Source organism: Lampetra fluviatilis, unplaced genomic scaffold (assembly GCF_964198595.1).
Source record: "Lampetra fluviatilis unplaced genomic scaffold, kcLamFluv1.1 SCAFFOLD_172, whole genome shotgun sequence".
Taxonomy (NCBI): domain Eukaryota; kingdom Metazoa; phylum Chordata; class Hyperoartia; order Petromyzontiformes; family Petromyzontidae; genus Lampetra; species Lampetra fluviatilis.
The window spans coordinates 1-14,420 of NW_027621140.1; the positions used below are offsets into that span (position 1 = coordinate 1).

At 58.7% G+C, this 14,420-nt stretch overlaps 1 protein-coding gene across 1 annotated transcript; it reads right to left on the reverse strand.

The window, feature by feature from the left end:
* Positions 1 to 5,102: 5,102 nt before the first annotated feature.
* LOC144954840 (uncharacterized) lies at positions 5,103 to 12,187 on the reverse strand. The gene is made up of 3 exons (XM_078885241.1): positions 12,090 to 12,187; positions 8,438 to 8,915; positions 5,103 to 6,847 (listed from the first exon to the last, which is right to left on the reverse strand). Exons 1-3 carry the CDS (start codon positions 12,185 to 12,187, stop codon positions 6,575 to 6,577), a joined length of 849 nt encoding a protein of 282 aa, XP_078741367.1. The 3' UTR covers positions 5,103 to 6,574.
* Positions 12,188 to 14,420: the final 2,233 nt, after the last annotated feature.

A 14,420-nucleotide genomic window follows, 5' to 3' on the forward strand; every position in this document is an offset into this window, starting at 1 on the left:
GCACAACGTGAACACGATTTTTGATTTGAATATTTATAATATCGCACGAATGTTTTATAAAGCCATTTACTCAAAAAAAAGAGGGAGGGGGGGAGAGAGCGAGGAAGGTGGCCCTGGAGGGGAAACGTCCGGCCAGCAGCCTGGGCATCTCCCGCGCTCTGCTCGGAGCCCCCAGGGTGAGTGGGCTGGAGTTCCGCCGTGTGGCGCGGCTGGTGACCCACGCCGTGCCGGCCTTCAAGGAGCGGTGGGCGATGGAGGAGGCCGTGTGCTCGGTGGCAGATGACGGGGAGCTCTGCGTGCTGATATGAGCTACGCGTCGGAGGCTGTTGGCCTGCGAGAAGGGCTGCGTGTAGAACGAGAGAGCGAGAGAGAGAGAGAGGGGGGTTTACATAAATCCAAGTAAAAAAAAATAACATTTTACGAAATGATGAACGAAGCAAAGTGCCGAATACACCGAGCATCTTCTTGTTTCCACTGATCGTAAAATAAACAAAAAGAGGGGGGAGAGAGGGAGTGAGGGGTGAGTGAGGGGTGAGTGAGGGGGGAGGAGAGAGAATGAGGGAGGGAGTCACCAGGGTGCTGCTGCCGCTGCTCAATCAGCTGCAGAGTGGAGATCAGCAGCGAGAGAGGCAGCTGTGCGGCCCGACAAGGCCGTCGACATCGCCTTCGACGACGAGGCCTTCGACGGCCCTCCCTTCCGCACCTGCCTGCCGCCCGGCAACCCCGACAACGACGACGGCGACCGCGCCACCGCCACCGGCTCCGTCCGTTTGTCGTCACGGTGCTTCTCTACGCCAAGAAACGTGGCGGCGAGGAGGAGGAGGAGGACCAGGGCCTGCCCATGGCCGCCGCCGCCGGGAACCGCTGGGCCGGGAACCGCTGGGCCTGCACCGCGGCCTCCTGCAATCGGACGTTCCTCCATTCACGGGGCCGCAATGTTCACCTATCCTGGCACAAGCGTCGGGATGAAGTCACCGACACTTGGGGTGTCGGTGGCGGCCATCGTGGGCGTGGCCAGCGGCTTCCTCCTCCTGTTCCTCCACCTGTTCCTGCTGCCCCAGAGGCACAACAGCAGCATCAGCACGGCCACCACCACAACCACCACCACCCCCAGCACCACCCCCAGCACCGGCACGGCCAGCACCGTGGGGTTGACGATGCACTCCCCCCCTCCCCACCCCTCACATCGTTACGTTCTATGGGGAGGCGGCTGGAGGGGCGCGTTGGAAGACTTCTTTAACGGCGCGTGGAGGTCTTTGGCCGTTCTCACGGCGGCCGTTTTGTTGCCATTTTAAAAACCGCTCGATTTCGTCGTCACATTTCAGCGCAACGCTGGAAGCTTCGTCAATGCGGCTTCGCTTCCGTAACCCCCCACGAGTGGCGCGACGAGATCACTACACGGTGGACAGGAGCAACTGGAGCGAGAACTGACCTGCACCCAACGGTGCCGTCAAGATGCCGTCAGGGCCAGCTCCCGCACAACCCCTGACTCCGGCGCGCGATTGAACGTTGGTCTAATAGCGTCGCCTCCAATCACAATCTCTCCCGTTCAACCCCCGACTCCGGCGCGCGATTGGACGTTGTTGGTCCAATCGCGTTGCCTCCAATCAAAATGTTTGAGTAGCACGACGTTTCTGGCGAATTGCCCAATGATGCTGGATGCAATTACCAGCGAAACGTCGTACAACTCAAATTGTAAATGTTGTGGATTCACGCTTCAACACACCGGTGGGCTACAGCAGTGAACTATTTGTCTTTTGTCAACGTGACACTTTTTTACCGATTGGCCGTGTCGGGTGGTGGAGAGTTACGACACATTTATAAATAACGCGATCTAAACCCAAAAATCGTTGATTATGAAAACAAGAGCGAGTGAGCGAGTGGCGAGTGAGACACTCCGGAGTGAGGCGAGTGAGAGAGAGACAAGTATTACCCGACAACGAACTTGAGTGCCGAGGAGGCCGCAGGAGAGGAGTACGTGGACGCCGATCAGGAGGGCGCCCGCCACCACCGCTGCGTTCCCACCACCACCAGCGCTGCCTGGTGGTACACAGATGTATCGTGGTGCCGCAGCCGCGTCGCCAGCAGGCCCCGGAGGAGGAGCACCGGCTCCGGGCGCAGGCGGCGGTGGCGGGACGACCCGGAAGAAGCCGACGACAACGACCGGCTCCGGGCGCCGCCCTCAGACGGCGCCATCGCGGGCGTGGCAGAGACGCAGCGGGGCGGGGCGGGTCCCGCTCGACGGCCGGTGGTGGCGGCGAGGGGGAGGAGGGGGAGGGGGACCCGCGCCGGCGTGTGCAGAACAGAGCAGTTCGCCCTGCTGCATGAAGCGTAGCGCCGGCACACGCAGAGGCTGGTGACGGCGTCTTCAATGACGAGGAGGAGGAGGGCGACGTCTTCAGTGGCGATGCTGCTGCTGCGGGTGGCGCGTGACCAGCAGCACGACACGCTGGCGGCGGCCGGCCCGGCGGGCGCCACCGAGGAGACCGCCGCCCTGGAGAGGGCGACGGTGACGACGGTGACGATGATGAGCCTGGTGAAGGCGCAGTCGCGCGAGTCAATAGGGCGGAGGTGGCGCTGTCGGGCATTTTAACGGAGACGGTTTCATCTTCACGCGCTCGTTATTTTCACGCAACTTTGTGCGTTCGACGCGCGTGTACGACGCAGAATGGCAGAGCGCGACTTGTTACATTTTGATTTGTTGAGTGTTTTTTTCTTTCACTTTTTATGATCTTGCACGTGAATGATGATCACAATAAAAGTCATTTGCTCAAAAAAAAAAAAGAGTGAGGGGGGAGAGATTTTTCTCAGCAGCGCGACCCACGGTGAAACATCTTCCAGCAGCTCACAGCGACTTCCAGAAGCTTCCATCAGCACACGGGGACACGGAGAAAAGGCGGCTTGCAACTTGAGCCGTGTCCGCCGCCGCCGCCGTTCGACGACTACAGACGACGAAGACGAGTTGGCAGGAGGCCGCAGAGGAGATCATGGACGCCGACCAGCCCAAGGAGGGCGCCCGCCGCTACCCAGGGCCCCGTCTCCAGGGCCACCACCTCGGCCTTCCCGCCACGCCGCGTCGTCTGCGTCGGCGCCGCCTGGCGGCGGTCGAGCGCCGCGTCGTCTTCACCGCCGCCGGTGCCTCACCATGAACAGGCCGGAGATGCTGGCGGCGCCGGGCGCTAGCGGCGAGCGGGAGGAGGAGGAGGGCGACGTCTTCAATGACGACGAGGAGGAGGAGGAGCGCGACGTCTTCATTGACGATGAGGAGGAGGGCGACGTCTTCAACGGCGAGGCCAGTACTTGCGCATCGGATATGCATTCACTCCGCCCAACGTCCTCGCCACCATGGCTGTGATTTCCGCCGCCAAAATCACCGAGCGGGGGGCGGCCCTGGCGGTGGCGCAGACACTTGTGAGAAGACTAAATGTCATGCAGGCCGAGATGGCGGCGCAGTCGCCGGAGCGCATTGCTGTGATCACGGTGATAAGAATGAAGACGAAGAACGATTGACAAGCACCACGGATGGCGATCTCTCTGGTCACCGCCCCAATGCAGCTTGCAACCGAGAGGCACAACGCACCGTACTCGTTTCACTCGCTACTTTTATCATTGTGTGCAGAACGCCGAGCGGTTCGCCCTCCTGCACCAAGCGGAGCGCCGACACACGGAGCAGCTGGTGACGTCTTCAATGACGCTGCTGCTGCTGGCGCGCAACCAGCACGACACGCTGGCGGCGGCCGGGCTGGCGGGCGCCCAAGACACCGGAGAAGTGATCTTCACTCGCTCGTTCTCTTCACTTGCTTTGGTAGAATTCCACGCCCTCCTTCCCAAACCGTCTCGTTGACTCTGGACGCTCGCTTCAGCGGCAGACTCCACCGTCACCCGACCTGTCATTACCTCCCGTGGCCACCAGTCCCTTCGCAACTCACAACCGACTCCAAGAATAACAATCCCACTCTAGATTTCAACAACCACCGTCATCTTACGTACAATGTTACGATTGCTGTAAAATGCCTTGGGGTTTAAGGTGCTATGTAAACCTATAGAACTTGGCCTGGACCCAAAAGACTGAATGGATCTTTGATCGTTCTGATTGTTGCCGTTGTGTTCTTACGCAGGACGAACTGATGCTATTAACGTCGCCCGTGTCGCATTGCGCGACGTCGCCCACGGCGACACAGTAACCACCTGCAATGCCGTCTGCAGCAGCGAGTGAGGGAGTGAGGGAGGAGAAAGAGGGAGTGAGGGGGGGGGGAGAGAGAGGGAGTGAGGGGAGGAGAGTGAGAGGGAGTGAGGAGAGAGAGGGAGTGAGGGAGGGGAGGAGAGAGAGGGAGTGAGGGGAGGAGAGTGAGAGGGAGTGAGGGGAGGAGAGAGAGGGAGTGAGGGAGGGGAGGAGAGAGAGGGAGTGAGGGGAGGAGAGAGAGGGAGTGAGGGAGGGGGAGAGAGAGGGAGTGAGAGGGAGGGAGGGGGAGAGAGAGAGGGAGTGAGGGGGAGGAGAGAGAGGGAGTGAGGGAGGGGGAGAGAGAGGGAGTGAGGGGAGGAGAGAGAGGGAGTGAGGGAGGGGGAGAGAGAGGGAGTGAGGGGGGAGAGAGAGGGAGTGAGGGGGGAGAGAGAGGGAGTGAGGGGGGGAGAGAGGAGGAGGGGAGTGAGGGGGGAGGAGAGAGAGGGAGTGAGGGAGGGGGAGAGAGGAGGGAGGAGGGGGGGGGAGAGCGAGAGGAAGTGAGGGGGGGGGAGAGAAAGGGAGTGAGTGGGGAGAGAGAGGGAGTGAGGGGGGAGGAGAGGGAGTGAGGGGGGGGGGAGGAGTGAGGGGGGGGGGAGGCCAAATGTCAAAGAAGATGGCGCCTGAGAGTTGTGCCGAGTAAGAAAACAACTTCTGATGGAGATTTCAACAACAACAACAACCCTGAGATGAATTACAAGGAAACTGATTTTTTTTTCATCAGAAACTGCAAATTGAAATAAAAACTTATCAATCTGAAAAAAAAAAAAAGAGGGGGGGGAGAGAGAGAGGGAGTGAGGGGGGAGAGAGAGAGAGGGAGTGAGGGGGGAGAGAGTGTGAGTGAGTGAGGGGGGAGAGAGAGGGAGTGAGGGGGGGGGAGAGGGAGGGGGAGTGAGGGGGGGGAGAGAGAGGGAGTGAGGGGAGGAGAGAGGCGGAGTGAGGGGGGGGGGAGAGAGAGAGTGAGGGGAGGGGAGAGAGTGAGTCTCCTGCAATCAGCGCCTGGGTCATCAACTCCCCCGTCGACGTGGTGTGGATATCATTTTTTGCTATCAACAAAATGAGGGGGCTGTACCCCGCCAGGATGCTGCTGCTGCTACTACTACTACCCCTGCTGCTGGGCACAGTCAAAGTGGAGTGAGGCAAGTCTCAGTTGCAGATGGAGCGCCGGCTCACGATTGCGATCGGCATCCCTGAGAATGACCCCGGGGGCCCTTCCCGAAGCAGTTGGTGCAGATCAAGTCGACCACGCGTGAAAACGCGCAGTAGAGCATCGCGGGGCCCGGAGCCGAGCAGGACCCCGTGGGTGTTTTTGTCGTGGACCCCGTGACCGGGTGGCGGCTCTCGGTCACCAAGACCCTGGAGCGTGAGCTCGTCAAAGAGTACCTGGTCAACGGCCACGCGGTGGACATGGCGGCGGCGACGTCTTCAATGACGACGAGGAGAAGGAGGGCGACGTCTTCAGTGGCGATGCTGCTGCTGCTGCTGGTGGCGCATGACCAGCAGCACGACACGCTGGCGGCGGCCGGCCCGGCGGGCGCCACCGAGGAGACCGCCGCCCTGGAGAGGGCGACGGTGACGATGATGATGATGATAATGGTGACGATGATGATGATGATGCACCTGGTGCGGCGCCTTCACATGGGCCGATAGGAGGGCGGAGGAACAGCGACCGGCTCGCACGGCCATCCGTGGGGGGGGGGATGCAGTGGGAGGTTCGGGGAGGGGAGGGCTCGGGGTGGTGGACCCAGGTCAGGGAGAGGCTGCGGCGGAGGCGACGTGGGACTGGCAAGCCCCTTCGGGAGCAGAGAGCGCGGGAGAGCGGGGACGGCCACCAGGCCGCTTCTGCCGAGAGGAGGGGGGGGGCGCGCTTTAGACTCCTCTTGGTTTGTCATCTTCACTCGCTTTGTTATATATTTTTGTTTTTGTATTCCACTCACGTGTATTTAGCAAATGGCAGAGCACGACGACTTTTGACTTGTTTTGATTTGTTTTGAGTGTTTTTTCGACTTTTTATAATCTGGCACTTTGTAATAAAAGCCATTTGCTCAACAAAAAAAAGGAGAGTGGGGGGAGAGAGAGCGAGCGGAGTTGGTACTGGAGTCCAGGCTTCAGGCCCTGGCCACTCGGATTGCTCCGGTGTACAAGACACTGGCCCCTCAAGCCTACAGCAACCAGGTGGGGCACGAGGTTGTGGCTGGTGAATGGCGGCTAGGCCAGGGTGAGGGTCGACCGTTTGCCGGGGTCACCGCCTGCGTGGACTTGTGCGCTCGTGCCCACAAGGAGCGGCACAACGTGAACACGACTTTTGATTTGAATATTTATAATATCGCACGAATGTTTTATAAAGCCATTTACTCAAAAAAAAGAGGGAGGGGGGGAGAGAGCGAGGAAGGTGGCCCTGGAGGGGAAACGTCCGGCCAGCAGCCTGGGCATCTCCCGCGCTCTGCTCGGAGCCCCCAGGGTGAGTGGGCTGGAGTTCCGCCGTGTGGCGCGGCTGGTGACCCACGCCGTGCCGGCCTTCAAGGAGCGGTGGGCGATGGAGGAGGCCGTGTGCTCGGTGGCAGATGACGGGGAGCTCTGCGTGCTGATATGAGCTACGCGTCGGAGGCTGTTGGCCTGCGAGAAGGGCTGCGTGTAGAATGAGAGAGCGAGAGAGAGAGAGAGGGGGGTTTACATAAATCCAAGTAAAAAAAAATAACATTTTACGAAATGATGAACGAAGCAAAGTGCCGAATACACCGAGCATCTTCTTGTTTCCACTGATCGTAAAATAAACAAAAAGAGGGGGGAGAGAGGGAGTGAGGGGTGAGTGAGGGGGGAGGAGAGAGAATGAGGGAGGGAGTCACCAGGGTGCTGCTGCTGCCGCTGCTCAATCAGCTGCAGAGTGGAGATCAGCAGCGAGAGAGGCAGCTGTGCGGCCCGACAAGGCCGTCGACATCGCCTTCGACGACGAGGCCTTCGACGGCCCTCCCTTCCGCACCTGCCTGCCGCCCGGCAACCCCGACAACGACGACGGCGACCGCGCCACCGCCACCGGCTCCGTCCGTTTGTCGTAACGGTGCTTCTCTACGCCAAGAAACGTGGCGGCGAGGAGGAGGAGGAGGACCAGGGCCTGCCCATGGCCGCCGCCGCCGGGAACCGCTGGGCCGGGAACCGCTGGGCCTGCACCGCGGCCTCCTGCAAATCGGACGTTCCTCCATTCACGGGGCCGCAATGTTCACCTATCCTGGCACAAGCGTCGGGATGAAGTCACCGACACTTGGGGTGTCGGTGGCGGCCATCGTGGGCGTGGCCAGCGGCCTCCTCCTGTTCCTGCTGCCCCAGAGGCACAACAGCAGCATCAGCATGGCCACCACCACAACCACCACCACCCCCAGCACCACCCCCAGCACCGGCACGGCCAGCACCGTGGGGTTGACGATGCACTCCCCCCCTCCCCACCCCTCACATCGTTACGTTCTATGGGGAGGCGGCTGGAGGGGCGCGTTGCAAGACTTCTTTAACGGCGCGTGGAGGTCTTTGGCCGTTCTCACGGCGGCCGTTTTGTTGCCATTTTAAAAACCGCTCGATTTCGTCGTCACATTTCAGCGCAACGCTGGAAGCTTCGTCAATGCGGCTTCGCTTCCGTAACCCCCGAGTGGCGCGACGAGATCACTACACGGTGGACAGGAGCAACTGGAGCGAGAACTGACCTGCACCCAACGGTGCCGTCAAGATGCCGTCAGGGCCAGCTCCCGCACAACCCCTGACTCCGGCGCGCAATTGAACGTTGGTCTAATAGCGTCGCCTCCAATCACAATCTCTCCCGTTCAACCCCCGACTCCGGCGCGCGATTGGACGTTGTTGGTCCAATCGCGTTGCCTCCAATCAAAATGTTTGAGTAGCACGACGTTTCTGGCGAATTGCCCAATGATGCTGGATGCAATTACCAGCGAAACGTCGTACAACTCAAATTGTAAATGTTGTGGATTCACGCTTCAACACACCGGTGGGCTACAGCAGTGAACTATTTGTCTTTTGTCAACGTGACACTTTTTTACCAATTGGCCGTGTCGGGTGGTGGAGGGTTACGACACATTTGTAAATAACGCGATCTAAACCCAAAAATCGTTGATTATGAAAACAAGAGAGAGTGAGCGAGTGGCGAGTGAGACACTCCGGAGTGAGGCGAGTGAGAGAGAGAAGGCGAGTGGAGTGAGAGAGAGACACAAGTATTACCCGACAACGAACGCGAGTGCCGAGGAGGCCGCAGGAGAGGAGTGCGTGGACGCCGATCAGGAGGGCGCCCGCCAGCACCACCGCTGCGTTCCCACCACCACCACCAGCGCCATCTCCGGCGGCGCTGCCTGGTGGTACACAGATGTATCGTGGTGCCGCAGCCGCGTCGCCAGCAGGCCCCGGAGGAGGTGCACCGGCTCCGGGCGCAGGCGGGACGACCCGGAAGAAGCCAACGATGTCGACAACGACCGGCTCCGGGCATCGCCCTCGGACGGCGCCATCGCGGGCGTGGCAGAGACGCGGCGGGCGGTGGTGGCGGCGCCGGGCGCTAGCGGCGAGCGGGAGGAGGAGGAGGAGGGGAAGGAGGAGGAGCGGGAGGCGGCGGACCTGCGCCGGCGTCTCCAGAACGCAGAGCAGTTCGCCCTCCTGCTGCTGCACGAAGCGGAGCGCCGGCACACGCAGCGGCTGGTGACAGCGTCTTCAATGACGACGACGAGGAGGAGGGTGACGTCTTCAATGACGCTGCTGCTGCTGCGTGTGGCGCACAACCAGCACGACACGCTGGCGGCGGCCGGGCTGGCGGGCGCCCACGACACCGGAGAACTGATCTTCACTCGCTTGTTCTCTTCACTTGCTTTGGTAGAATTCCACGCACGTGCATTTCGCAAATGGCAGAGCACGACTTGTCTCGATTTGTTTGGTTTACCTTTTATAATCTAGCACTTTATCTTTTTGAGCAAATGGCTTTTATTGCAGAGCTTCTCACGGCACTTGCCCCTGTGTGTCCGAGCTAGAGTGCGCGTGTTTTTGCTATGGGGACGATTAAAAAGTTTTGATTTGGTGGGAATAATTTGTCTTTTGTGTCCTGTGTGTGTGCGCAGTGACCATGTGGAGGCCTCTGACATGAGCATAACGGAGTAGGGCGACGTCTTCAATGGCGACGAGGAGGAGGAGGGTGACGTCTTCAAATTTCTGAAGAGACCTTGGCCCATAGCTTGCAAAAATGTGATCGTAGCCATTACGCAAGAATTGCAAGACACGATACTATAGTGCAAGTTCTAGCAACAGCCGCACAAAAACTAAACTGGCAAATTATCATAGAACCAACATTACCTAGCGACACCAACAAAGCAAAACCGGATGTAATTTTAGTAAACGATACTGATGTTCTGGTCATTGATGTATCAATACCCTGGGAATCTCGTTCATTAGCTCTAACATACCATTTCAAAGTAAAAAAAATACGCTAATGACAAAAAAATGCAAACGTATCTCAAAACAATATATCCAAACAAAGTAATAAGAACGGAAGCATTAATCATATCTGCCCGTGGGGGTCGGTGCACTCTTAACATAGTAACAAAAAAAGTTGGACTGTCTAACGCATGGGTAAAATTGGCAATGATTAAGGTGATGGAAGGTTCTGTACGGATATGGCGATCTTGGACAAAAGGATAATTAGAGGAAAAAATCAATGGAATGTTACGGTAGAACCCTGCCTGGTCGCGGCCTACCCTTTAGGGTTGGCAGCAGATCCATCTTTTCAAACATCCGAATAGTTTACCTCAAACGGGTACCCGACCCAAACACCATACGGGGAACTAGAAGAAGAAACAGCCAAATGCCTCGTCATCTAATTAGTGACGCGCACGAATGGATGAACGAGATTCCCACTGTCCCCATCTACTATCCAGTGAAACCACAGCCAAGGAAAGAAAAGAAAAAAAAAAGAGAGGGAGTGAGTGGGGAGAGCGAGAGGGAGTGAGTGGGGAGAGCGAGAGGAAGTGAGGGGGGGGAGAGAGAGGGAGTGAGTGGGGAGAGCGAGAGGAAGTGAGGGGGGAGAGAGAAAGGGAGTGAGGGGGGGGAGAGCGAGAGGGAGTGAGTGGGGAGAGCGAGAGGAAGTGAGGGGGGGAGAGAGAGGGAGTGAGTGGGGAGAGAGAAAGGGAGTGAGGGGGGGGAGAGAGAGGGAGTGAGGGGGGAGAAAGAAAGGGAGTGAGGGGGGGGGAGAGAGAGGGAGTGAGGGGGGGGAGAGAGAGGAAGTGAGGGGGGGGGGAGAGAGAGGGAGTGAGGGGGGGGGGGGAGAGAGAGGGAGTGAGGGGGGGGGAGCAGCTGCAGCAGCAGCAGCAGCAGCAGGAGCGGGTTCAGCAGCAGCAGGTGGACCCAGGCCTGGAGCTGCACCTGGAGCTGAAACTCCATCAGTGGCAGTGGCTGCAACAGCGGGAGCTGGAGCTGCAGTAGCAGCAGCAGCCGCAGGAGCTGGAGCTGCAGCAGCAGGAGCTGGAGCAGCAGCAGCAGCAGCAGCAGGAGCTGCAGCAGCAGCAGCAGGAGTTCGAGCGGCAACAGTTGGAGCTGCAGCAGCTGCATCAGCGGGAGCTGCAGCAGCTGCATCAGCGGGAGCTGCAGCAGCTGCAGGAGCGGTTTCAGCAGCCGGAGCTGGACCCGCAGCTGGGGATGTACCTGGAGCTGAGGCTGCTGCATCGGCAGCAGCAGCAGGAGCTGCAGCAGCAGCAGCAGCGGGAGCTGCAGCAGCAGCAGCGGGAGCTGCAGCATCCGGGGTGGCAGCAGGCTACGGTAGCTGGGGCACGAGCTGTATCACGCTGAGCGTGGGTTCGATCGCGACCCTGACGATGCCCGTGTGTTTGGATACTCTGGTTCTCTTGGTAAAGTTGAATTAAGTGCCGACGTTTCGGGCGCTACACAAGTGCCCATCATCAGGTGTAAAACAACCCCAGCAATAAACAAATTGGTGAAATGGGCAAAAGGAGGCTTGCTTGTGACACGAGGAGAGATGGAGGGGGTGGGGGGTAAGGGGAGTGCGGAAGGGCAGTCACCCAGTTTAATGAGCAGGCTACGCTTTGATTTAAAGCTTCTCTCGTGACTGCAGCAGGGATTCATCTTCTTGGTTCTTTCGGTAAAGTCACGTAGAAGGGAAGTATTCTGATTCCAAAGAACACAGGATGAGATGTTACCATCCTTTGTGCAAGCACTTCCAAGAGTTCATGAACAGTGAGCCTGGTGAAATTTGGGGAGCGCATCGTCAGTAGTGACCCTTTGGTTCCTAGGGTGTTCCGGCCTTTCACACTATACACCCTCCCCAAAGGCGGCCAGCGACAGGGTGATCAATCCTACGCTTGCGTCCCATTCCCAATTAGTCATAGGAGTTGCCTTGTTGTTGGTAGCCAACATCTCTCGTGACTGCAGGGATTCATATTGTTGGTTCTTTCGGTAAAGTCACGTAGAAGGGAAGTAACGATATGAATGTAAAACGATAAAAATTCTCACGACGTTTTGACTGCAACACAAGCAATCGTCATCAGGTGTGAAATCCACAGAAACAAAATTTAAAAGAAAAATAAAATAATAAAAATATAAAAAGAGAGAGAGAGAGCGAGGGGGGGGGAGAGAGAGTGAGGGGGGGGGGGGAGAGGGGGAGTGAGGGGGGGAGAGAGAGAGTCTCCTGCAATCAGCGCCTGGGTCATCAACTCCCCCGTCGACGTGGTGTGGATATCATTTTTTCTATCAAAATGAGGGGGCTGTACCCCGCCAGGATGCTGCTGCTGCTGCTACTACTACTACTACTACCCCTGCTGCTGGGCACAGTCAAAGTGGAGCAAGGCAAGTCTCGGTTGCAGAAGGAGCGCCGCCGGCTCACGATTGCGATCGGCGTCCCTGAGAATGACCCCGGGGGCCCTTCCCGAAGCAGTTGGTGCAGATCAAGTCGACCACGCGTGAAAACGCGCAGTAGAGCATCGCGGGGGCCCGGAGCAGACCAGGACCCCGTGGGTGTTTTTGTCGTGGACCCCGTGACCGGGTGGCGGCTCTCGGTCACCAAGACGACCCAGGAGCGTGAGCTCGTCAAATAGTACCTGGTCAACGGCCACGCGGTGGACATGAACGGGCATCCGTTGGGAAAATCCCGTGCATCTCCTCATCAACGTGCTGGACCTAAAACGACAACAGGCCAAACTTCGAGACGCCCGTTTTCCAGGGCTCCGTGGAGTGTCATCATAATCACAGCTACCAGCAACAGCAGCAGCAGCACCATCATCACCACCCGGAAGGACACGTGAAGACGTGTCACTGTGACGGGAGTCGAGAGAGCAGGGATGAACATTGCAGTGTGTGTGTGTCTGCGCGCACTACAGCTGCCATTTAGAGATAGTGGATAGCAGCATTGTTCCAATGGAGCACTGCGAGTTCATTACAGAGGAGGGAGGGGGGAGAGAGAGAGAGAGGAGGGAGGAGGGAGAGAGTGATTGGGAGAAGTGTGGGAGTGCTGAAGAGAGAGAAGAGGGGTGAGTGAGTCGCTTCTAACGGAGACGGTTTCAGCTTCAGACTCCTCTTGGTTTGTCATCTTCACTCGCTTGTTCTTTCCACTCGCTTTGGTATATTTTTGTTTTTGTATTCCACGCACGTGTATTTCGCAAATGGCAGAGCACGACTTGTTTTGAGTGTTTTTTTTCTTAGACGTGTAGCGCCTGCTGCTGCATCCTGCTGCGCAATGCTCGAGTCACTCATGGCAGACAGGGGGACTTCGATCCACTTGGGTCTCCTCTTCGTTGAGTCCAGGCTTCAGGCCCTGGCCACTCGGATTGCTCCGGTGTACAAGACACTGGCCCCTCAAGCCTACAGCAACCAGGTGGGGCACGAGGTTGTGGCTGGTGAATGGCGGCTAGGTGAGGGTCGACCGTTTGCCGGGGTCACCGCCTGCGTGGACTTGTGCACCCGTGCCCACAAGGACCGGCACAACGTGTGTACAGTGGCCTGCAGAGCCAGTGGTGGAAACTCCACATTCCCGAGTCTATCCACAACGCAAGCACTTTTGACCTGCCAACGAAGAGGGGGGAGAGAGAGGGAGGGAGGGGGTCACCAGGGTGCTGCTGCTGCTACTCAATCAGCAGCGAGAGAGGCAGCTGTGCCTGCAGCTGACGAACCCACCGACCCACCCACCCACTCACCAACCCACCGACCCACCAACCCACCGACCCACCCACCAACCCACCAACCAACCCACTCAACAACCAACCCATCCAACAACCAACCCATCCACTCACCAACCCATCCACTCACCAACCAACCCACCCACCCACTCACCAACCAACCCACCCACCCACCCACTCACCAACCAACCCACTCACCAACCAACCCACCCACCCACCAACCAACCCACCCACCCACCAACCAACCCACCCACTCACCAACCAACCCACCCACTCACCAACCCACCAACCAACCCACCCACCCACCAACCCACCCACCAAGCAACCCACCCACCCACCAACCCACCCACCCACCCACCCACCCAACCAACCAACCAACCAACCAACCAACCCACCCACCCACCAACCCACCCACCCACTCACCAACCAACCCACCCACCCACCCACCCACCCAACCCATCCACCCACCAACCAACCCACTCAACAACCAACCCACCAACCAACCCACTCAACAACCAACCCACCCACCCACCAACCAACCCACTCAACAACCAACCCATCCACTCACCAACCAACCCACCCACCCACCAACCAACCAACCAACCCACCCACCCACCCACCAACCCACCCACCCACCCACCAACCCACCCACCAACCCATCCACTCACCAACCAACCCACCCACCCACCAACCAACCAACCAACCCACCCACCCACTCACCAACCAACCCACCCACCCACTCACCAACCAACCCACCCACCAACCCACCCACTCACCAACCAACCCACCCACTCACCAACCAACCCACCCACCCACCAACCCACCCACTCACCAACCAACCCACCCACTCACCAACCAACCCACCCACTCACCAACCAACCCACCCACCCACCAACCCACCCACTCACCAACCAACCCACCCACCCACCCACCAACCCACCCACCAACCAACCCACCCACCCACCAACCAACCCACCCACTCACCAACCAACCCACCCACTCACCAACCAACCCACCCACCCACCTGGAGTTGCATGCTGGCT

Excerpts from the sequence above, each read along its gene's own strand:
- LOC144954840 (XM_078885241.1), bottom strand. The coding sequence starts at position 12,187 with ATGCTCTACTGCGCGTTTTCACGCGTGGTCGACTTGATCTGCACCAAC. Across the intron at positions 8,916-12,089 it reads CAGGGACGCCGATCGCAATC|ACGCTGTCACCAGCCGCTGC; the intron begins GTGAGCCGGCGG and ends TCGTCATTGAAG. Across the intron at positions 6,848-8,437 it reads GCACTCGCGTTCGTTGTCGG|CCCTTCTCGCAGGCCAACAG; the intron begins GTAATACTTGTG and ends TTCTACACGCAG.